This window comes from Fundulus heteroclitus, chromosome 16 (genome assembly GCF_011125445.2).
Source record: "Fundulus heteroclitus isolate FHET01 chromosome 16, MU-UCD_Fhet_4.1, whole genome shotgun sequence".
In the NCBI taxonomy this organism is placed as follows: Eukaryota; Metazoa; Chordata; class Actinopteri; order Cyprinodontiformes; family Fundulidae; genus Fundulus; species Fundulus heteroclitus.
In genome coordinates, this window is record NC_046376.1 from 23,359,550 (window position 1) to 23,384,583 (window position 25,034).

General features: G+C 39.2%; 3 protein-coding genes across 4 annotated transcripts in view; all 3 read left to right on the plus strand.

Annotated features, from left to right (window-relative positions):
- pitpnc1a (phosphatidylinositol transfer protein cytoplasmic 1a) overlaps positions 1-25,034 on the plus strand; it is an 82,749-nt gene that overhangs the window by 22,916 nt on the left and 34,799 nt on the right. The window lies entirely within an intron of this gene.
- On the plus strand, positions 14,093-16,599 carry LOC118566346 (H-2 class II histocompatibility antigen, A-Q alpha chain-like). Its single transcript, XM_036148120.1, has 4 exons — positions 14,093-14,326; positions 14,404-14,646; positions 14,737-15,018; positions 15,442-16,599. The coding sequence occupies exons 1-4, from the start codon at positions 14,173-14,175 to the stop codon at positions 15,567-15,569; spliced, it is 807 nt and encodes a 268-aa protein (XP_036004013.1). The 5' UTR covers positions 14,093-14,172; the 3' UTR covers positions 15,570-16,599.
- LOC118566347 (class II histocompatibility antigen, B-L beta chain-like) lies at positions 21,175-23,504 on the plus strand. The gene is made up of 5 exons (XM_036148121.1): positions 21,175-21,236; positions 21,336-21,602; positions 22,032-22,325; positions 22,414-22,548; positions 22,639-23,504. Exons 1-5 carry the CDS (start codon positions 21,185-21,187, stop codon positions 22,677-22,679), a joined length of 789 nt encoding a protein of 262 aa, XP_036004014.1. The 5' UTR covers positions 21,175-21,184; the 3' UTR covers positions 22,680-23,504.

Here is a 25,034-nt window from a genome sequence, read left to right on the forward strand (position 1 = left end):
TTTAGGCGCCCGCCTATGCATTGAAAATGCATGGAGGAGGCCTTATACTATGCACCTAATAAGGGTTTCTTTAATCCTTTTTATTCTTCCGTCACCTTTAATACAGCCCGAACCGTAGCCTGTACCCCCACAAACTATATATCAAAACGTGCATCTCGACGCCGTGAAGTGTGCTATTTGTCCTTGACGCCATTTAAAGTTACTGTGGTGACAAAATCAACCAAAAACCACTTCTCAAAACCACTTCCTAGACACAGTTGACCTCTCCATAATGCAGAGTTCAGCATGGCACTTTTTTTGGTACAGTGGTTTAGGTGTTGGGCTGGTGCACCAAAGGTCGCATGTTCACAACCCTCTGGGGGGGTACCCAATATTTTTTTTTTTTTTACAAGTAACAAATAAATAATTTAAACAACTGATATAAATGAATGAATGATGAAACAATTGCAACAGCAAAAACAACTGCTCATTAGCAGGCGCAATATGAACTTTTCAGCTCTGCAGCGTCTCACATCAAAAAACGACAACGTTTTTTTTAATCTATTTTTCACCAGACTTTTTCTTCCAAAACTGCACCGCGTTGCTGCGCTATAGCACACATGAGTTTCTGGACCTTTGGAGCTATAACAGTGATACATTTATCGCCGATATTCCCGTCATCCTAGAGATCTCCACAAGACTGGCGGTAATGATCCTTTTGGATGTGGTCAGCACCCATTAAAACACGAAGAAGAAGAAGGGCACACCACTTTTAAAACAGAAGAATAAGAAGTGGAAGTTCGTTGTCATAAACGGTGATGGGGAGCTGCTGTATTATGGTAAATGTGTTAAACGATTCAGTTTATTTGGATAGGGCTGATCCTGTGATAAATGTTCGTGTCCAGGTTAAAAAAATAATCAATAAAAAGTAAGACAAGACCACGAGTTGCTGCTCACCTGAGTAAAAGACACTCAGATAAAATGTAACAGAATGATTGTAAACTCTTTGTAAGGCGCTAATCTGGTACGCTGGTTCTCCAGGGCTCAACAAGAGTTCATCTAAAGATGTTTTAGAACTGATTGGTGACCTTTAGTTTATATTTCAGAAAGTTAGTTATAAGTAGAGTTATGTGGTTTTATGTTTTTTGGATACAATCCGGGTTAGCACCCGAACATCCCTTTCAGACAGTTTCCTCTTGCATCCACAGTTAATCCTGTTGGATGTGGTTTGTCCTTCTTGGTGGTATGCTGACATTACCCTGGATACTGTGGCTCTTGATACATCACAAACACTTGCTGTCTTGGTCACAGATGCAAGGCAAGGCAAGAAAATTTTATTTATATAGCACAATTCAGTACAGAGACAATATAAAGTGCTTTACATGATTAAAATATAGCAAAATAAACGAAAGTAGGAATAAAATGTAGATAGAAAATAGAATAAAAGCAAGTAGAGATAGAATGTAGAAACAAAGAAGAACATTAAAAACAGTAAAACAGTTTAACTAGAACAGTCAAAGGCAATTTTAAACAAATGTGTTTTTAATCTTGATTTAAAGGAACTCAGGCTTTCAGCACTTTTACAGTTTTCTGGAAGTTTGTTCCAGATAAGCGGAGCATAGGAACTAAATGCTGCTTCTCCGTGTTTAGTTCTGGTTCTAGGTATGCAGAGTAGGCTGGAGCCAGAAGACCTTAGTGGTCTGGATGGTTGATACACTGATAACAAGTCTGTGATGTATTTAGGTGCTAATCCATTCAGGGATTTATAAACTAACAGAAGTATTTTAAAGTCTATTCTCTGAGATACAGGGAGCCAGTGTAAGGACTTTAGAACTGGGGTTATGTGCTCTACTTTCTTAGTCTTAGTGAGGACGCGGGCAGCAGCGTTCTGGATCAGCTGCAGCTGTCTGATCCACTTTTTAGACAAACCTGTGAAAACACCGTTGCAGTAATCAATTCTACTAAATATAAACGCATGGATTAGTTTTTCCAGATCCTTTTGAGACATTAGTCCTTTAATCCTGGAAATGTTCCTCAGGTGATAGAAAGCCGACCTTGTAACTGTCTGTAAATGCTTTTGAAGGTTCAGGTCTGAGTCCATCACTACTCCCAGATTTCGGGCCTGATCAGTGGTTTTTAGCTGAAGCGACTGAAGCTGTGTGCTAACTTTTGATCTCTCCTCTATTGGTCCAAATATTATTACTTCAGTTTTGTTTTTATTCAATTGAAGAAAGTTTTGACACATCCAGCCAGATGTGCACCAACAATTTGTCCTCCTTTGAACTCACCCATGTCACGCATAATGTTTAATATTTTGAGCAAAACTGTGCTCTTACCCTGCTAATTGGACCTTCACACTCTGCTCTTATTGGTTCAATGTGCAATTAATGATGATTGGCCACCAGGCTGGTCCAATTTAGCCATGAAACCTCCCACACTAAAATGAGAGGTGTTTCAGTTTCATTGTCCAACCCCTGTATATAGTGTATTTCACTTACTGAATTGAGTTACTGAAATAATTGTCTATACTTTTATTTATTAAGATTTAATCCTCGTGTTTATGTAAGGCAGAGGTTACAAATGTAAATGTTACAACCTTTTGTTTGGACCGTTTTTGCCTTTTCTTCTTTCTATTAGAAACGGCTCTAGGAGAAGAGGTGGAAACAACGCCCCCAAAATGACGCTTGTGGCCAAAAAGTGTATTATGTCAGTAGTGGTTTAGGACTACCGTAGCAAATGAATGGGAAACGTTGACTGTCGGCTGTCGCCAATTAGCTCATTAGCTGCGTCTCAGATCGATATACGCAGTTTGCAGCTCTGCAGACCCAAAGTTTTCCCGGTCGGCAGGTTTTGATGAAGACAAATCCTTTTCATTCAGAAGATTTGATTTAAAATCCCCAAGCGATGAGAGCCTATGACCAAGGAACTAAGAAAGCTTTGCCTTTGACGGTCACGCGCACCACCAGGCGGGCGCCTATTTCAACTTCTTCAGAAGTTGAACGATTCTAGTTTTTATTATTATTCTTAAAACATTTTTTCACATGTTACCATCACGTTTTAACAAGGTTTTGAACAAATTTGCATTAAATTAGTTGAATTTGAATTACTAGCACCATATAAAACAGATCAGATTAGGTGAATATATGACAATTTACCAACTTCCGAGCGCGCAGTGAGACAACACGTGCGCGCTCAGTTCCTTCTCTGCTCGCGCAACCTGCTCATTCCATGCTCAACACCCGCTGTGCTGTGCGCTCGCTTGGCTGTTTCTCCACGAGCGTTGCGCGAGAAGAGTTTTTCAGAGTTGAGCTCCGATTGGTTCCTGCGCGCTCAACCAGAAGGCACAAATATCGCTCCATCATATAATCGGGGAAATGTAGGCGGCGGCAAGAGCTGCTAAAGATGGCGATTTGCCGCTATTGACCGGCTACTTTTGACTGCCCTGATCGACCAAGAAGCAACAAACACGGAGATACCAGCGTAATGTAAAAAGGTTTTATTGTACGTTTGAATGGTGGGAAAATGAGTAAGTGGCTCAGGGGTCGGCCAACTGGGAAGGCTCTGGTCGCAGACCAGGGGAAGTGAGAGGTGAGCATCGACAGCAAGCGGGTAGGCAAGGTGGTGCAGCAGAGGCTGACTTACAGGCAGGATGATGAGTGACGGGCCGGAGGAAGTGAGGCAGGTAGTGGTTACTGCTGGTTGTCTGAGTGGAGGTTTGGAGGTGGGGCTCTACAGCTCTTCCACCATGAAGGGTGGACAGGCTTGATGGTGATTGAAGCCAGGAACGTCAGCGAAGTCGGAGGAGCAGCGGTCGACTGGAGTACCAGGAAGGCTATTTGGACTCAGAACTCTCTCCTGCTTCAGGCTGATATTGAACATTTTTCCCATATCTAACTGATTCCGAAAAAGGTTTACATTGTAGCTTTTAAAACATTAATGTTCAATCCTGATATCCTTTTTTGGGCCTTTGTTTTTTTTTTTTTTACATTTCCATCAAAATATGTATTCACTTAACGTTCCTTGCTCAGTGTTTCTGGTGACATGGCTTAATGGTGTATAGAGGAATTAATTGTCTCTTTCCCTTTCATCTACTGCTTTTAACACCAATCTTTGATTTACCAGCATAGATTTATTTTATCTTCCTTTTTTCATCTTGTTTGAAAAAAAAGAGCCTTGAAACAGTCACCTGGCTTCACGCTCTCTAGGTGCTGCTGTTTCACACGCAAACATAATGTACTGTCCTCCCAGAATATCAGCGGCTGACTGCCAAAGAGGATCATTTAAGAGACTGAATGTGAGAAAGAAATGGTGAGAGGGAACTGCAAAACCATCCTGCAGCTGTTGTGAGTTACGCTTACTGTACAGTACATATTGTTTCTGAGTCGGTTGTGTCCTGTATCTATCCTTTAGAATCTTAAATGTGAGCTGTAGTTCATTTTTTAAAAGTCGAAGAAGGGCAGTGTTGTCTTGGAAAATTGCACAACCTTTAAGGTCTAGGAAAGAAATGGCTAAGCCAGCAAACTAGCCAGTAGGTTTCAGTAATTTGAATTAGAGTCTCTGACATATTTACAATTTTTGTGCACTATTCTTACTGGCCATAAGGTGTTATGCCAATATTTTGGATTATTTCAATCTCGTTTTTTTTAGTTCTCGCCACAGCAATCTTTTTTACTATCACTGTTGTTGTTATGATAGAAATGCGCATGTATGCAAGGGTTTTACTGGTGGACGCCTATTTTTGGTTTTCTTTTAGCTCAGAACTACTCTAGAACACATAAAAGAGGGGGTAAAAAGAGCTGCATGTTCTTTGTGGACGTCTAACTTGTGTCTAATTTCTTTTGAACTCAAAAAGGCCATCAAAGTACATCCTGTCCATGTGCTTGGTTGTGGTATCTCTATATAATCATAACAGTAAGACGAGTCGTAAAGAGTTGATGTCGCTATATATGGGGAGAAACCCGTTAGATGCTACAAAAGACTGGCCTGACGGTTTCTAGCAGGAAACCCAGAGCTCTGCTACAGTTAGGACTGTTTTAGAAAGCAAAGCATATTCATGTATTGGAATGGCCTACACCTAAATCTCACTGAGAATCTTAGCCAAGACTTGAAAAATTGATTTTCACAAATGCTTTTATTATTTAGATTATTATTATAAAATAAAAGAATCTAATAGATTTGGACTTTTCAAATTTACAAGACCATGTATTATTCTCCTCCCCTTTCACAATTACACATTGTTGTGTGTTGGTCTATCACAGATATCCAGAGTTGTATCCACTTTAATATCCATTTAAATGCACTTTGTCTTTTTTATGAGCTCTACAATGTGCTCAATATAATCTCCAAGTCATGCTTGACTGTTTTTACCTACCTGATACTCTCCAGATCAAAAAATGTTGGAATAACTCAACTAAATACAGAAAGACGGCTTGATCGTAGATTGTGTTTACTGCTAAGGTATCTTAGCCTCGTGAGACCATCCTGATCTCGCGAGCTTTCAAGTTTTCACTCGCAGATCAGTCTGGCTACTTTCCGTTAAAGAAAATTTGGAGCCGTTCACCAAACAAACGTCCAATCAGCGTTGGCTTTGAGGCGGGTTGAGGTGTGACGCAACCAGAAGCGCGACAGTTCAGTCTAAAGAACAGGGCGGCTTCAGCCGATGAAACTAGCGTTAGCGTGGCTATCGAGCAAGTTTTATCGGAATTACAGAGTATTTCTTTGCTGAGCTAACGAGCCTTTACCTGCAGCAGCAAGAGTAGCTTGGCTTGTGGTTGTGTTTTCGTCGTCGCGACGACGAAGCATGTTGACGAGTACGTCATATGCTTCGTTGTTCTGATTGGTTTATTTGGCCCGTCTATCACCAACATAGGCCAATCAGCTAACCAGTATTTTCGCCCCTTCCCAAAATTACTTCAACGGAAGGTTTCCAGATGGATATGCGGAGCAAATCCATCTGGCGGCGTCAGGTAAAAGGTATCCACCAATGTTTTGTTTTCTTTAAAACCTGGTGTGCAAAGTGGGGATTTTGTTGTATATTTTTTGTAAATAAAAAATTAGAGTTGATCTACTATTTCTACAAACCTTTATTCCACACTGGACCAAATCCAGACCAGATTAATGGCTTTGACTGATCAGATTTGGATTAGGTTAGTGTTTAAAAATGTTTTATGTAATGGGGTGAAACAAAATAGATTAATTAAGTATATAAACTTACAGGGTTGAATACATGGAGGAATAAGCACAATCAAAGCAACCGGAAACCTGAGGGCACACACCAGACAGGACAAACAGAGATTATTAACAGGGAAGGCAGAAATTCAAGTTAAACTGAGGAAATAGAAGAACATGGGGGAGCAGAACTAACAGAGAAACATAGAAAAAAGAAACAGAATACAACCCAACATGAAAATGATGTAAAACTGACAGAAATTAGGAAGCAAATACATAAAATCTTTAGTAAAGGAAGACTTTTCTAAAACAAATGAAATGTATTTAATTGTATTTTAGCTAGAGTTTTTCATTTATTTTTCTCCGGCTCTCCTTCTATTTAGATGTCAAAACAGAGGAGTAAGGGTATGGCTTTCTTCTGTGTATTTGGTCTGACTCTCGGGTTGCTTGGAGTTGCTGCAGGAATCTTCTTTTTTGTGAAAGGAACCCTGTTTTGTCACACTCCACATGTTGCTGGTTAATACATAAGATAAAGACTTCAATTGAATAAAAATATGTTCCCCTTTGGCTACATTTGTATGTCACAAACGTTAATTACGGTGATACTTTGTAAACCTTTTAGCAACCTAATATTGAGTCTTTGCTATTTTCTATTGAAGCTAATTTGAATAAACTAAAAGGAGTTATCCAGAGCTGAGGTTGTGTTTAATTTTTATATAGAGCCTAAAGGGCAAATAGCATCCTCTTAAATTATTCCATTTCACAATTGAATCCTTCAGTTGTGGTCTATATAAAGTCTGACTGCAATGCTTTGGTCTGAATTCTTCGTCAGTGAAACTGAAGATACCCCTTTCGTACCAATCATCATCAGCCTACGAGACCCATCTTTTTCACGTCGTTTTGATGAGTCTCTCTGCATACCGCCGCCCACCCTCTCCCACGCTGTTCCACTTCATCCCTTCACCATTTTTTGTAGCTTATTAGCCGAGATACTGTTATTTAGAGAAAACTTTTATTCCTAACTTTATTTTGAAATGTCGGCGGAAGACGTTTCCCGCAGGTAGACAGCGGTCAAACAGACAAATGCACAAAAGTTGTATCTATATCCTGCCACTCATGCTGTCACTCACCCAGACTCCAGATAAACAGGGGTCCCCCCCCCCCCTCACCCCAAAAATTAGCTCATAATCCTGATGAACTGACTGCACAGATGAAGTTTGGAGGTGTACTATTCCCCCTAAAAACATCTTAAAACAACGTTTTTTGATGAATGCTATAAAATTGATAAGTTTGTAAACTCATCTCCTTCTGCTCCTTACTCCACCCTTGTGGTGGACAGTTTTTCTTGATGCATGCAACCCTACCTCCTTAGCAAGCCCTGAGAAAGCAGAGCAAAGTACTGGGTCGTTTGAGGGACCAAAGCCCCAGGAAAGTGAAATTAGCCAGGTAAATGTGAATGGAAAGGCAACCTGGGATTAGAAAAGCCCCAAGCTTTTGAGTGGCAATAGAAAAGGGGCTAATGCTGCCTATATCAATGGTACTCAGAATAGGCCCTACAGTTGTGCTCTCAAGAAACTATAAGCGAGCACACAGCAAGTGCTATGATAGCTGACACATAAAGCCTGTTGAAATTTCAGAGAAATTGTCCATGTGACAACACGGTCCGACAGATGATACCCAATGGTGACCAGTTTCTACTGATGACAATGGGAGGAGCGTGGAGGAGGAACTTGGCCTCTACTAAGATTATGTGACCAGCATTCGGGGCTTGCTTGCTTGCTCGCTCTTCCTCATTCCTTTATCCCATGTCACTACCTGTTTAGAGCCTCAGCACTGATCCGTACCATTTCTCCGGCTTGTTTCTGTTTTTGTGACTCATTTCCTACAAAATAAGTTATTCAATCTGTGACTGCTTCTCATGGGTGAAGAGAACGGGCAAGGCACAGAGGCCTCTAACCTCCGACAGGGGGCGAGAGCTTTTACAGCATCCTTGAGTTTGGACAACAAAATCAAAGCGACAACTAAACACAGTGAAAAAATGGTGGGCCACCTATTATCTCATTCAGTCGTTCCACAAAAAGAGCTGTAAAGTAACAGTGAAGAAAACTTAACAGAAAATCTGAACGGCTTGAAAAATATGATCCAAGAACAATCTAAAGATATTTAAACAATATTTTAGAAGACTAAATGTATCTTTTCATAAGTTCCAGAGACCCCAAGCACACAAGAACAGGTATTTAATTTAAGGGCTGTAAAAATGGATTTTACACTCACTCACTCAAGGGCTGTACTGTCTGCATTGCTTGGAATATCTAGAATAGTGAAAAAATACCTTTTACCATTGGCAGTGCTGATCTACAGTATTTCCACCCAGAAATGTATCACTTAGAGCATAATTTTTAAGCAACATCTTTTTAAATACACAGTTTACTTTTGTCATTCATATTGCATGAAAAATCTGTTTATTTGATAGAATTCAAACAAAAACATACATACAAATCTGTATAGGTTAACAAAGACAAATAAGAGGAGGGGGAAGAAGCAACACTATTTCTGTAAATAATAAAAGCAATTTCAATGTTTTTTATATCATCGATATGATTCATTGCCTAGGGCAGTATAGGTGCTTGAAACTAAACTCAAAAATTTGTTGATGCACCTAATTAATCAGAGAACCTGATATTTAGTCAGACATGATGCCGCGTTTTAAAAGTTTTATTAAAAATAATAAATCAAGCCCTGATGCACGCAAGCAAAACCTCTGCAGGAGTCTGTTGAAGCAGAGAGAGGACAGACAGACAGGTAGACAGATCCAAAGGGCTTAGCAAGGTTCATGGTCATAAAACAGTACGTGTTGTGTCCAGAAAACAGAAGCCGATGAGGTGTCCGAACTGGGTTAAGGCGAGACGAGGAAATTCATAAAACACTATCTTGATCAGGAAACAAGCAAGGCAGGCAAGGAACACTGGGCATCTACTCACTCAAGCCTTTCAATATTCTGGCACTGGTTGGCTGCGGAAGCCCAGTAGATAAAAGCAGGGAATAGGATCCTAATTACTGTGTGCAGGAGCAAGACACACAGTCAGCCATGCCAGACACCAGGGTGTATACCAGAAGCCCAAAAAAGGAATCCAACCTAAGTAGGGTAGGCAGAAGGTACCTTGCCCAGAGGGCATGAATAATCAAAAAGAAATCCAATATCTAACATAGTATTTTTTTTTAAATTGTTGACCTAATCTAATACCAAATCAGGGTGTCGATAAGACTCCAACCGGCCTATGACCTAGGCAGCAGTCTGGCTTTTAAAGATTTCCTTGTGTAACACATTGCAGCACAATGTGAACCTCATATTTATTCTACTTGTTATAGTAATAGCTGTATTTTATTACAGCTTGTATTTTATTACAGCTAACTGTGTCCATAATCAGTGGGGAAATTCTTTGTCTTTGTTTGTCTTTATTGTTTGTTACTGAAACCTGAACTGCCATAAAAATAAACTCAGGCTTCGGTTCTTAACAAAATGTTGTTTAAAAAAGAAAAAAATCTCTCGATTCCAACCAAAAGTGACCCTTTTTACTCATATACATACAGTAGGTAGGCAAGGCAAGTTTATCTATAAAGCACTTGTCAATACCAAGATGTAATTAACTATATAAAAGTTGTGACTATGACATAGATGTGTCAAGGATTTGGCTGGACCGAAACACAGATAAGCCCTTGGGAGGCACATTATAAGTAGAAGGTGATTTAATAAGTAAATATGTCAGACTTACAGGCTGAATAAACAAGGCTAACAGACTGACAGGGAAATGGGAACCAGAAACACGGTACGGATGAAGACGGAGGATTTGACAATGTGTGCGACAAGGCTGACTGAACTTATAGGGGAAGAGAGGGAACAATAGGTAGGCTAATTAGGCACAGGTGAATTGAATGAGACATTTGGGTTGTAAGGAAAAGGGGACAATGAACTGGAAAGAGTAGGGAAATAACAGAATCTAACCGGTAACAAGATAATGGCCAGACATGGGGAATAATCTAACTAAACTAAGAAAGAACAGATCTAACAGAGGTACAGAACTAACAAGGAACAGCAGCTAACAAAGACAGGGGCCGAATCTAACAGCACAGGAATACACTGATAACATAAATACTCAAACCGGTTACAAAAGCAAGGATCTAGGAGTGAACAATATAAAAGTGCAATATAAACAGACTGCAGGATTATCAGGGAGCTAACGTAAGTAATCACACCTCTGGGGATCCTGACAAGATGCTTTACTTATAAAACTGATGCTCTTCAAGAAAAACAATAAACGAGAGAAATCTGCCCTCTTTGGAGAACTAAGACCAATATAGGGCTGACTGCAAAAAAGATTGACATTATAGCTTGTGAAACAATAATTTTCCTGACATACATTTTTTTTCTTTGTATTTTTTTTTTTTTTTGGCTTTTCTATCAAAATATGTATTCGATTAACATCCCTTGTTTATTGGTGACTGACTTAATGGTGTCTAGAGAAATTAACTGCCTCCCTTTCATCTGCTGCTTTTGACACCAGGCTTTGATTTACCAGCAGAGATTTATTTTATATCTTGCCTTTTTTTTCCGTTTTCTCCATGTTCGGTGTAATCATAAACTGAAAAGAGCCACGGAACAGTCACCTGGCTTCACGCTCTCTGTGTGATGCTGTTTCACACACAAACATAATGTGCTGTCCTCATAAAATATTAGCGGCTGACTGCCTGTGAAGATGGTGTAAGAGACTGAATGTGAGAAAGAAATGGTGAGAGGGAACTGTAAAATCATTCTGCAGCTGTTGTGATTTAAGCTTACTGTACAGTACATATTGTTTCCGAATCTGTCTCCTGTATCTATCCTTTAATATCTTAAATATGAGCTGTAGCTAATTAAAAAAAAAAAGGATAGTGTTGTCTTGGAAATTTGCACAACCTTAAAACTATTCTCATTGGTCACACGGTATTATGCCAATATTTCAGATTATTTCAATCTCTGTATTTTTAATTCTCATCACTGCTATCACTGATGTTATTTCTAGTTTTATTTTAGATCTGGACTAGAACACATGAAAGGGAGAAAAATAAAATGTACCCCATTCTTTGGGGATGTAATTTTGAATCAAACAATAAATAAATAAATAATCAGATTAACCCCATTCGTTTATCGGAGTATAAACACTAGTCATGGATCTATATTGTCATTATGTATTAGCATAATGGCATTTTTGATGGGAGACACAGACTTATAATGCACCCAAATTACACTTAACGCATAGACACAACAAGACATAATCTTTCCAAATGTAGTTTTTTCTCAAATCTGTTGATTGTACTAACCAATAACACTCCCTTAGAGGCTTAAAGCGTGAAAATAGTCCTTAGTAGCTAATAAATGCATATATTCCTAATCTGTGTCTAATTTTTATTAAACTTAAAGTCATCAAAACACATACAGTTCATGTGTTCAATTGGTGTATATCTATATAATCATAGCAGTGAGACTCATCATATCAAGGAGATTGATGGAGCTGGATGCTACAAAATGGGATGTTTAGTGCCTATCTCCAGTCTATCACTGGGGGTTTATTGTATATTTAAATCTAATAAAAGATGAAGTAGAGCTGTTCTATTATTATTTGTACAAACTTTTATTCTACATGGACCAAATCCAGACTAGATTAACGGCTTTGACCAATCAATTTGAATTAGGTTTGCTGTATTAGGATGTTTCATGTAATCGGGAGTTGTAGGAGTTTAACAAAAACGATTAATTAGTATTAAAACATAGAGGGGTGGAGACATGAAGGAATGAACACGATGAAAGAAACTGGAGACATGGAGAAATGAGGAACCACTCCAGACAGGACAAACATAAGGATTACTAGCGCTGCAAGCAGGTGTGAACAGGTTCCACCCTGGCCGCAACCCTTCCAGCACACTAACATGAGAGCATATTTCACAGGGTGAGATTAGAACTTGCTCGTAGAACCACTCAGGCCAAGAAAGGCTTGTCCCCTACAACGCATGCTGGCCATTTGGCTCGATTGTTTCGCCAGATTGTTTCGCCAGACGATTGAGATTGAGACCATAAGTCTCTGCTACAGGACCATTGGTGGGCACAGTTGCGGGACACAGAACCCGCAGTAGGCAGTGGGCCAGAATCTGTAGGATGACTTTTCGTATGAACTTTCAGGGGGCAACTTTCTTGCACCGGGATAAGTTGCTACACATAGCAGTGATCTCAAAACACCAATGTTTCCACGTTTTCACTTGCACATCAATAAGTTATAGCCGATAAAAAATCTAAAGTGTGGCGCTCCGGTCCAAGAGGTCACGTGATTCGATTTTTGCTGCTCAGCCAATCAGATCACTGTATTGTTAGCTGTGTGAGTTCACCGGTTCATCATGGCTGCGTCTGTAAGATGTTTGTATGCATCTGTTTCCAGATGAAGAAAGCCCAACAGTAGCATTTTCTGGTGCCAGTTGAGAGAGATCTTGATGGCAAGGAAAAATATAACAGCACAGGCCATCGAATCATGTGACCTCTTGGACCAGAGCGCCACAGTTTAGATTTTTTATCTTTTAATGTGGAAGTAAAAACGTGGGAACATTGGTGTTTTGAGATCACTGCTATGTGTAGCAACTTATCCCGGTGGAAGAAAGTTGCCCCCTGACAGTTCATACGAAACTTCTTAAGGAGACGTCCTACAGATTCTGGCCCACGGACTGCAGGCCTTGTTTCTCATCTCTGGAGATTTCCACCACCTGTCTCCCCTCATCTGCTCTATGCACACACCAAACACAACATAATACTGGAACGGTTTTATGCCAATACCAAAGAGGAATATTCTGCCTCCCCTCTCTGTCTCCTTGGAAGAGCTCACCACAACATTTCCCATCTCCAGACTGGAAAATATTGTTGCACACAGACAGCCTGTGCTGCCATGTGTGCCTTATGTGGCATATGGATGGTGAGCAAGCTCTCAGGGACTGCTTCAACTCTACTGATGGCCTGTGCTCTGTAACTCACATGAGCATAAGACCAATCCCATCACAGACTGCACAATGGACTACATGAACGTCCACTTTACGAAAATGGTTACTTCCAGGGAAGTACGGTCTTCTCAAACAACAAGCCATGAATAATCCCTGATATTAAAGCTCTCCCGAAGGAGAAGAAGATAGTCTTTGAATCAGGGAATAAGGTGTAGCTGAGGATAGTGCAGAAGAAGGTGAGGATGAAGGTCAGGAAGGGGTAAACCAGATATAAGAGGAAAATGGAACAGCAGCTGCAGCAGCAGAACATTGATGGGGTGCAGAGGAGCCTGAGAAGAATCTTTGGCTTCGAAACACCTCAAACCATGGCTGAGTGGGGCCTGAAATGGCTCAAAGCCTAAACCTTCATTTCAATAGGTTTAATCAAGCACCCACTCACCTCCCTTTGCAGCCTCTCCGTCATACTCTGACATCTGGAATTTCTTCCTAGTCTACAATTCAATTAATTTCAGTTTTATTTATATACCACCAATCATAACAGGTGTCATTTCAAGGCACTTTACAAAGTCAGTTCTATCAAATCATACAGACTGATTGAACAAGGGTTGTTCTATCTAAGGAAACCCAGCAGATTGCATCGAGCCGTTGACTTGTAGCATTCCAACTATTTCAGTTTACTGTATTTAATGAGTGCAAAATCACAAAAATATTGTCTATGGGTACTTATAAAATAGACATCTAATCCAGAAGAAGTCAGTTACATACAATCCAGTGTCCATACTTCAGAAGTTTCAGGCTAAAACAAATTTATCATCAACAAGGAATATGAAATCACTTATATTTAAATAGGCAGTGGCCACTGGACCAGAAATTCAAACATTTTCATTTGGCACAGTGTGTGATCTTTACTGTTGACATTTTGAAGTGGTTCATCAGGACTTCTGTGGACCCAGCTTCCTCCTCTGCCTATAGTTTTAAGCTTCACCTCAGAAATGAGGAAGATCACACATGCGGGAACCTGAGTCCGTCTGGTCACATTTTCACTGCATGTTGAGGACTGAGACAATGCCAGCCATGGAAGGACGGCAAAATCAGTGGAGATTAAACAATCTGCACGTAGTACTTCTATTTTTGTTTCAAACTCGTTACCTCTGTGCAGCTGGTAAGTAACCTAAATAGTGCTTGCTTGATCTAGTTACTTTTTAAATGTTAGTTTTCACTCTTAAACTCGTTTGCTAGGCGGCCACCAACTCTGTTTTACCTACGGGTGCTTTGACTCAACTGACACCCAACTTTATGTGACACTGGACGATGATGAAGTGTGTTATGTAGATTTTAAAAAACGCACCGCTGTTTGGGACAGCAAAATCCAAGCAACTATGCTTCCCGCATTGGCTTACAAAAATGCAGAAACTTGCCGATCCGTGTGTAAAAAAGACATAAATCGATGGAAACCAGACCCCGATGTTAGAAGGACTAAAGGTAGGTGAAGCCCAACTTCTTGCCTCAATTGTTACGACTCAGCTTTTTCATGAACTATGTTAGAAATAACTCACTAATTTAATGTTTTAGACCCACCAGAGTTGGTTATTTTCCCCAGAAGTGAAGTGATAAAGGATGAAGAGAACACCCTTGTGTGCATCGTCTACAACTTTTTCCCTCCTGCGGTCACAATCAGGTGGACCAAGAATAACAAAGAAGTGTCAGTGGAAGATCCCTTCATCAAAACTAAATCCAACTCTGATGGGTTGTTCCACGTGTTCTCCTACCTGAACTTTGTTCCAAAGCAGGGGGACATCTACAGCTGCACTGTGGAGCATGAAGCACTGGAGGAGCCCAAGACAAGGTTTTGGGGTGAGAAGATAAACTACCAGTCAACGGTTTGGATTTGGACTCACCTTTGTCATTCAATGGCTTTTCCTTATTTGTATGGCTTTCTATGTTCCAGATACATAGTGCAGACAATATCACATCAAAATCAATACTTTGACCCAAAAGTATATAGAATATTAGTATATATAGTATATACTATGCTACATAGCATGTAGAATCTGCCAATCCGTCCGTCTTGAAGAAGGTACCAGAGGTAGAGTAGTAACAAAAATAAAGACAAACCATTGAATGAGGTGAGTTCAAACTTTTGACTGGTATTGTAGAAATTCATTTTTTTTATTATTGTTTAGCTCAGTAGACAAAATTTATCAGAAATATAATTGACTTTAGTTGTGTTTTAGCTATTGAGTTACATATTTTTCTTCCTGCTCTCCTTCTCTTTAGAAGTTGAAACGGAGGAGAGGAGTACGGGTCCAACTGTCTGCTGTGTATTTGGTCTGAGTCTCGGGTTGCTTGGAGTTGCTGCAGGAATCTTCCTTTTTGTGAAAGGAAGCCAGTTTTGTCACACCTGAGATGTTTTTGGCAAATTCATAAAACTTTAAGTAATGTCATGCTTTGCAAAGTTGTTAACAACCTAATGTTGAGTCATTATTTTCTTTTGAAGTTTAATTTAAATAAACTGAAAGAAGTTATCCAAAGTTTAAGTTGTGTTTTCCTTTTTATAGAGAGTTTAAAGGATGTAAAGACAAAGTCTTTGAAGGAAAATCGGATGAGACTTTCTCTTGTTTGTACTCTGAATTGACAGACAAAAGAGACAAAAGAGATGAGGAGAAGGAAAGCAACACTATTTGTGTAAATAGGAGAAGGAAGCTCAATTACACAAATTAATGATATGGTTCAATGCCTAGGGCAGCAAAAAAGTTTACTATCACCCATTAGCCTGTTTAGTGAACCCTACCTTGGATTGTGCAAAGTGGAAGCAATGTAAAAAAAATCTGCCTTTTCACAATGAACAGCCATTAAACTAAAGGTGCATCCCTGATGCAAGAACGTCATTTTATTTTAAAAGAAAAATGCTTAAATAAAACCAAACGGATAACATATTAAGAGCAAACTCTTAAATCCAGCAAACAAATTTCAGTAACGAAACCCCTTAAGGTAGAATTTTTTTTCTTGTCTTCAAGTGTTTGTGGAAGAACTGAAGAGGCAAGACAGGATGAAGTCAGTCTGCTACTAATATGTCGCTGACTCGGCTAGCGAGGTAGACATAGCCTCATATCAGCTGACAATAATGGCAAACATTTAATGTTGCAGCTGTAATATGGGATGTAGCAATTTTACTTTTTCTATGGAGCAAGCACGCTGAGGGATTTAGGACATAAGAGTAACATGAACCGACTCTGCTTAGTGCATTTAATGTTTTTTTCTACCTGAAAACAAAGAGATATATTTAGTTAGCTAATATACTGTATATAACCGATCAAAATCTAGATAGGCTGTGTTATTGTCTTGACAAAAGTTTGGACAATGTTTTTCTTCTCTCTTTCTCTTTAGATGTTCAAACAGGCAAGATGAGTAGCACTTCAGCTTAGAGTTTCAGTAGCATTTGTGAAAGTAAACCAATACTATGATACTATGAGTCAATCCAGGTTGTTCTTTTTTAATTTGTCTGTCCACTTGGATAATTGTTGTAACAATGTAAGGTTAATAATTAAAACTCTTCATGTCAGCATAGTTGTTGTTGTTTTTTTATGGATGAATAGAATGTATCTGCTGATTTGGTTGTGAGTTAAAAAAAAAAAAAGTATTCACTAGGGGGCAAAGGTCCATTTTTTTTCTTTTTTAACGACATAGAACAGCTCATAAAAAAAAAAAAAAAACCTGCGCATGGCCGAGATTTTGCGACCGGTACACGGATGTGCAAGTATTTGTTCTTCTGAAACACAGCTGGTCTGGTACGCTTGATTTTAAGCACAGTCTGGGACATTTTACACAACTGATCCCCAGACGTCACATAATTTGGGTCAGGGATTGGTCATCTATTTTAGACATCATTCATTGGCTGTCCTGTCTAAGGGCAAATGACTAATTCTTGTGGGTAGCTGAAACACTTTTAACGGGATTTAAATATCTGTATGTCAGTGACAGACTTTAAATAAAAGTGGGTAAAAACATTACAAAATAGTCAAATATTTTAATCCAAACAAGAAAGAAGAAAAAATACTTGATAACAATGCAGAGAAAAATAAACCAAAAACACAGGGATACTAAAATTAAAAAGTTACCCCCAGGATCACTGTGGGGAGACACCATGTCTGGGAAAAGATGTAACAGTTGCTGGACCCAAGGAAACAAGCATAAGTAATGATGCTAGGCCTATTGTTTATCCCTCCATTTTAACAATGGATCAATATAATAGTTTAAAAACAAAAATAAATAGTTAAGTGCCCAACATAGAAAATTGGGATGCACTCCATGTCATGATGTTAAGACCCTTGGTCTCATGGCATCCTGTGGTTTCAGTATTGCCAACCAGAGGATAGCTCCATTTGGTGTCCAGCTTTAATCACTGCACAAAAAAATTCATGAGCACCGTAACTATCAAGATCACAAATAAATGCAAACACACTCAACAAAAATATAAACGCAACACTTTTGGTTTTGCTCCCATTTTTTATAAGATGAACTCAATTAGATGTAAAACTTTTTCCACATACACAATATCACCATTTCCCTTAAATATTGTTCACAAACCAGTCTAAATCTGTGATAGTGAGCACTTCTCCTTTGCTGAGATAATCCATCCCACCTCACAGGTGTGCCATATCAAGATGCTGATTAGACATCATGATTAGTGCACAGGTGTGCCTTAGACTGCCCACAATAAATGGCCACTCTGAAAGGGGCAGTTTTGTTTTATTGAGGGGATCTGGGGACTCAGAAAACCAGTCAGTATATGGTGTGACTACCATTTGCCTCACGCAGTGCAATACATCTCCTTTGCATAGCGTTGATCAGGTTGTCAGTTGTGGCCTGAGGAATGTTGGTCCACTCCTCCTGAATGGTTGTGGCAAGTTGCTGGATATTGGCAGGAACTGGTACACACTGTCGTATACGCCGATCCAGAGCATCCCAAACATGCTCAATGGGTGACATGTCCGTTGAGTATGCTGGCCATGCAAGAACTGGGATGTTCTCAGCTTCCAAGAATTGTGTACAGATCCTTGCAACATGGGGCTGTGCATTATCCTGCTGCAACATGAGGTGATGTTCTTGGATGTATGGAACAACAATGGGCCTCAGGATCTCGTCATGGTATCTCTGTGCATTTAAAATTACATCAATAAAATGCACCTGTGTATTTTGTCCATAATAGACGCCTGCCCATACCATAACCCCATCGCCACCATGGGCCACATGATCCACAACATTGACATCAGAAAACTGCTCCCCCACACGACAGCACACACGCTGTCTGCCATTTGCCCTAAATAGTGTAAACCAGGATTCATCCGTGAAGAGAACACCTCTCCAACCTGCCAGACGGCAACACATGCGAGCATTTGCCCACTCAAGTCGGTTATGATGACGAACTGGAGTCAGGTGGAGACCCTGATGAGGACGACGAGCATGCAGATGAGCTTCCCTGAGACGGTTTCTGACAGTTTGTGCAGAAATTCTTTGGTTGTGTAAACCGATTGTTTCAGCAGCTGTCCAAGTGGCTGGTCTCAGACGATCTTGGAGGTGAACATGCTGGATGTGGATGTGGCTGGTGTGGTTACACGTGGTCTGCTATTACTGGGTAAAATTATCCTTCCATCTTAAAAGTAGTAAATACTTTATGTTTTCGGAAAAAGGAGGTAGAAAATTTTGATCTCTGTGGGAGCTGCAAGCCTGTAAAAACTTTGACCAATCCCTGTCGTTCGGTCCAAAGGTCCAAAGGACAGGTCAGAGGTCAGAGTTTTGTTCCTGCTCTCACTCTCCTCTGTCCCTCCAGTTCCAGGGTATCAACTTATCTATCAGTTGTCTAACATGACAGTCATTCTGAAGCACGTGCACGCCAATGTCTATGCACGTTACGTTCCAGTTTCCAGTTGCACACGCACACTTCTAGTGTTTATGTATACGGTTAGCTTAGCGGTTAGCTTCGGGGTTAGCCATTCATTGTAGCTCCGCTGCTCACACTATATGCTTTGAGCATGGCTGGGAGTCGCAAGAAGGAAACCACGTACAAGTTTATGAGAAGAACAGGAAGGCCTCAATAGAAAGAAATAAGACCAGTGGATTTAGGAGTTTTTTTCAAACGATCCTCCTAAGGAGCGGAAGAGCAGGTAAGACGGTTTTGCACATGTGCAGTTACTCAAAACTGGGGAAATGTTGGAAAAATGTCCGACTCTACCTTTAAGCAAAATTTGCCTAAATATCTGTTAAATTTAGTTGTGACTTATGTCCAAAAGGTTATACTTTTTTTGCCATTCTACTCAGCATAGAGTATATAGAATATAGATAAGGGTAGGAAACTTCTCCCATTTAGCTGACCAGAAGTAAACATAACAATCAGGGTAAGGGGCAGCACTTTGTTGCACACAACCGGAGAGAACCCTGGTGTTTCTGGTGTTTTTTCTGGCCTCTAATTAAAATGACGTGCTAAACTGTAGCAACTGTACACTGTTATCATTTATGGACCTGTAACTATGTGAAAGTCTTGGTATAACGAGACGTCAGCTAGTTGCCTAGTTGGAGTGTCTTAATCTCATAATAACTTTACTGAAGTTATGTATCAAAAGGACCTAAAACAACCCATCACAGAAATGCTAACGCCAGCAATAAAGTTTTATAGTTCAACGTTCCACCTTCATAGTGAAACGCAGTTGAACTAATCTTTTTAGCACTTTGACATGAGTCCATTTTATCAAATAAACTTAAATCATTAGCATTATGTAAAGTTTTTTGTTTGGTAGTAAATTAAATGTGTTATATAAAGTAAATATTTGTTTCAGTAATGTGAAATTTAATTCAAATGGTTGTATTTATATATTAAATCTTAATAATGTATGCACTGTTGTCTTTAATTTCTTGCTTACTTTATCTGTTTGAGGTTTTGCGCATCTTGATTATTTTGTCCAGCAAAGAGGATTTTAATTGTGTATCTGACAAAGTCAAGTAAAACCAAGGGACAACATATACCAGCTGAGAAAATTACTGAAAAGGAACATATGTAAGGGAACACATTTGTGAAACAGGAAGTTTATCACCAAACTATAAACAGAGGAACTTGAGCATTGTTTCGTTCTTCTCTCTACTGTGCATATGTAGCTGTATATTCTTCCTATAGTAGGTCGCTGGACGTCAGATGTGGGGATGCACTCAAAAACAGTAACAACGTGTTTTATGAACAGCGGTTGTAGATCGCTATCTAACTGATTTAATAAGGATTACTTAGATTACTGCAGCTCGCTTTTACACACATGTTGGCTTGTAAAGTTGGGTTTGGTTAGGAACTTCTGAATTCTGATCTCAAGATCCAGTAGTTGTTTCTAATTTACAACATAGAAATTCATACTTTTTTAGCATTATAAAGAGTTTAAACAATAGCTGCAATTAAGTGGCTTCATGGACTGGAAATCTGTGAAGGTATGCCATGCGTCACGTCGTATCAATTCTTGTATTTTGCTGCTGTTTCTCTGTGCAGCACATGACTTTGACATTCGTGTGAATTGTGAAGTGGTGCAAGATTTAAGCTGAGTTTCAACCACCAAAAACAGCTGAATAAAGCTAGTTTCATACTCAGGACTCTATAAAGGGAAAACGATTTTAAAATGGGAAAGGAATGAAAGAAAATTAAAAAAACAACATATATTAACTAAAGCAAGAAATCCAACACATGAGAAAACTCACCAGTAATGACATTAGCATGTACTTCACCTCCAATTGATTTAAATAGAATTTAAATAGACTGAAGTGAAATCCAAAATAATAGAAAGGCATTTTATTGAAACTAAAATTGGACATTTAATGATCTTTGCATAAAAATGACCACATTCACAGTCTGGATTGTACAAGAAGGGTGCACTGTTTCATTTGGTTGGTATGTGGCATAGCTACATTTACTTCCTCTTAGTTGTGAAGCAAATAAATACTCTACGCCAGTGAAGCTCTGCGCCAGTCGCGCAAAACTCCAGGAAACATGAGCATTTATAGTTTTCTATTAACGCTGCTTGTATCTACTGGAAATCCAGGTGAGTTGGGTTAGCTTAAGTGTTTATTTAGATTTCATTAAGTGCCTTTAGGGAAGAAATTGAATATAAAATTCACAACTTTCTCTAATTTTTCAACAGTTTTCTCAGAGGAAGACTTTTACGAGGTCAAAGCATGCTGTTCATTCAATGGTCCAAACTTGAACAATACTGAATACATACTTGTAGCTAGTTTTAACAAGCAGAAAATGATGCAGTACAACAGCACAAGAGGATACTGGATTGGATTCACAGAATATTCAATTGTGGCTTCACATTACTGGAACAGTGACCCTATTGATGCGCTTGAAAGAGCAACGGAAAAGACACTTTTGTGTATCGGGAATGTACACTTTATCCAGGCCATAGGTAAGAGCATTACCTTTTAATAATTTGATGGTCATTTTCAGGTTAATTTATAGGTTTTCGGGTGAATTAGCAATATGGAACTAAGACTATGCTGTTATGAATGCTCTTTGGTGGACATTACATGGAAGAAATTCTTGTATTTTAGAAGATACCATTAACTTTTTGCATAACCTCTGGTAATATATATATATATATATATATATATATATATATATATATATATATATATATATATATATATATATATCATTTAACAGCAACACATTTATCAACTTTTGTGTTAATTTCTATGTATGTATTTTAGGAAATGTTTCTGCTTTGGTTGACATTTACTTGTCTGTGATTCCATGCTAAGCATTGAACAATATACAAATGTAAAAGATAAGACTTAATGTGAAAAATGTATAAATAATACCCATTTGTTTCTAGGAAACCTGTCAACAACACCTACTATTAGGCTAAAATCAGTCAAACAGCCTTATGGCCAACACACATCCATGCTTGTGTGCAGCGCTTATAACTTTTACCCAAAGCAAATCCATATAACCTGGCTGCAAAATGACCAAGAAGTGACTGAGGGTGTCACTTACTCAGACGTGATTCCTGATGGAGAGATGTACTATCAGTATCATTCTTTCCTGGAGTACACCCCGACCTCAGGAGAAAAAATCAGCTGCACGGTTGAACATTTCACCCTGTTTGAGCCAAAGACAGTCGTTTGGAGTAAGTTCGTTAATTTCATGCAAATACGGGACATAGAAGAAATTCAGAATGCAAATGTTGACCGTCTTTTATTGTTTTGATGTTTCAGCCGACTCCCTACCTGAGGAAGAAAAAACTCAGATTGTTGTTGGACTGTGTGGACTGGTGCTTGGTTTGGCTATGCTGACCTCTGGATTTATTTACTATAGGAAAAAGTCTGCAGTATACAACTCTCTCTCCCAAGGTGAGGCCATTAAAGAAAACCAAAAGTTTTCAAAACAATAGTAGGGTACTTCTACTTATATATTTTTGAAATGTCTCTTTCTTTTAACAGAACCAGCTGCGACTCCTGCGGAGAACATTCCTGATTTGTGAGCCTTTTAGTAGCTCAAACGGAAACTAAAGAAAAGGTCCTCCTTGATGTTCTGCGAATATGGAATATATGGGATTTTAAATCTTGGGGATAATACACAAGTTTTACATATTTAGTAGTTTATGACAGTTTATATTTGTTAAGTGTATGCTACTAATTAGGATTTTTATAGCTGGATTTGATTAAGATATCTTTTGTTTTTTTCTGTGTGATGGCTGCATGGTCACAGTTGTTAACACTGTTGCCTTGCAGCAAAAAGGTTCTTTGTTCAATATTTGGCCTGGGGTCTTTCTACAAGGAGTTTGCTGGTTCTCTCCTTGAAGGAGTGGGTTTTCGCTCTTCAAACTCCAGCTTCCTCCCACAATCCAAAAACCTGTTAGGTTTACTGCTTTTTCTAAATTTCCAGACACACTCATTAGCTATAAGTGTGTGTGTAGACGTGGTTGCCTATCTTATGTGTCTCCATGTTTCCCTGTTATGGACTGACGACCTTTCCAACACAGGTGCCTCTCACCCAATGACCCCTTTACAAATATCCACAAATAAGAACAATTATTCCCATGTGCCTTTACAATTAAGTATTAATAAATAAATCTCTAAGTAATATGTACAACTGGAAATATACAATAAATGGGAGCTTTTTAGTCATTTTGTTTGTTAAAAGGTATCACGTGTGTTGCTGTGTATGGTGTTTCTGGGGAAACATTTTCACCAAACGCCTGACAGATATCAACTAGAAAACACTTCCTGTTGGCCAGTACAACAGAATTACAGCATATCTATGAGGAATTCAAGCCAAGTTCAAGTTTCAGCATTCTTTTACCAGTCATGCAAGTTGCCTACCGATCTGCCTGTCTCGGTGTATGAATGCACGCGCGTTAGTGAGTGCAATTGGGTGAATGTTGCTATAGTGTAAAGCAGTTTGAGTGGTCAGAATGACTAGAAAAGCTACATATAAGTTCAGTCTATTCTCCATTTACATTAATAATTTGAAGCCGGTGGTAAAATAGCAAGGTAACTCGTCATATCTTAAGTCGAGAAAACTCTCAGAGGGATTTTGTATCACTCCAGTGCTCCCAGCAAATTATCCTTCTTTTGCTGCGTTCTGAGCTTTTGTAGAGGATTGATGGTGCAGAAAGAGAAACGCATTTAACTCCAGTTGCAGAGGGGAAATGATGTATCACTTCTAATACTCTGATCATATGATCCTTTGATATTTTGTCTTGGCTGTGCTTCAGATACTTAAAGTAGCAAACTAATTTAAACAACTTTCATTTAACCACCTTTTTCTTTTGCTAAATTTCTTTTGGTAACGCTTAATCTATTTGTCGCTGCACAGAGATTCATTATATAACAAAACTAACTGGTTTTACCTTATCTGGAGGAAGTCAAAAAAATATGACCTTCCCTCAGAGAGAGAGCAAATGTATCAAATGATTGGCTGTTGTGTGGAGGTCAGAGAAGAAGAGCTGACTGGTCCTAAAACACCAGGAAGTCACCCTTAGTCCAAATAACTCCTCATTATAACTGAGACAGAGTAGAGTAACGTCTCTGAAAGCAGAACATGTTAACCAGAATCAGTGTCACTCATGTCAAATGAGAACAGGAAACAGGAGTCTACACATCACACAGGTTCCCCAAAATTGGACAAAAGGGGAAAAAAAATGTTACCTGGTCTCATGTGTCATGGTTTCTGCTGCTAGAGTCATCAAACATCATTATAGTGTGGTGCACCTTTGGGATTTGGTGGAACAAGAGATTTGCATCATGGATGTGCAGCTGACGAATCTGCTGCAACTGGTGCCATCCTGTCAATACGGACCAAATCCATAACCTGATTAACCTATGTCATCAAGAATGAAGGCAGCTCTGAAGGCAAAATGGAGTCAATCAACTTTTTCAGCAGATACAGTGCATTTGAATGGTGGAGGTTTTATTTTCCCTTTTAATTCACTGAGGCTAGGCATGAATGATTTTTTTTTAAATCATTCATGCCTTTTGAAAAGCATAAAGAAAGTAGGAAGGTTTTTGTCTAACTGCGGCTGGCTTGTGAAGTCTTTTTCCACATGTTTGCCAAAGTCTCCTTCATGGCTTGTAGCTACAAATCTACAAATGGCACAACGGCAGATCTTCCTGCCACTCTTCAACTAAGCCAGCTCCATGGAGTGCAGACCTATCAATTGTTATGTTAAGTCTCCCTCTTGAGCTGCAGATCTCTGCGGCTCCTCTGGAGTTAACATGGATCATTTGATGACTGTCTGATTAATTAATTTTTCATCATCACCCTTTGCTGCTTTAAAGTTCTTCAAAACTGAAAAATTGAAAACTATGTATCGTTTTGGCTCCTCTTCCTAAGT

Excerpts from the sequence above, each read along its gene's own strand:
- LOC118566346 (XM_036148120.1), top strand. The coding sequence starts at position 14,173 with ATGCGGGAACCTGAGTCCGTCTGGTCACATTTTCACTGCATGTTGAGG. Across the intron at positions 14,647-14,736 it reads CGATGTTAGAAGGACTAAAG|ACCCACCAGAGTTGGTTATT; the intron begins GTAGGTGAAGCC and ends TTAATGTTTTAG. Across the intron at positions 15,019-15,441 it reads GCCCAAGACAAGGTTTTGGG|AAGTTGAAACGGAGGAGAGG; the intron begins GTGAGAAGATAA and ends CCTTCTCTTTAG.
- LOC118566347 (XM_036148121.1), top strand. The coding sequence starts at position 21,185 with ATGAGCATTTATAGTTTTCTATTAACGCTGCTTGTATCTACTGGAAAT. Across the intron at positions 21,603-22,031 it reads ACACTTTATCCAGGCCATAG|GAAACCTGTCAACAACACCT; the intron begins GTAAGAGCATTA and ends ATTTGTTTCTAG. Across the intron at positions 22,549-22,638 it reads ATACAACTCTCTCTCCCAAG|AACCAGCTGCGACTCCTGCG; the intron begins GTGAGGCCATTA and ends TTCTTTTAACAG.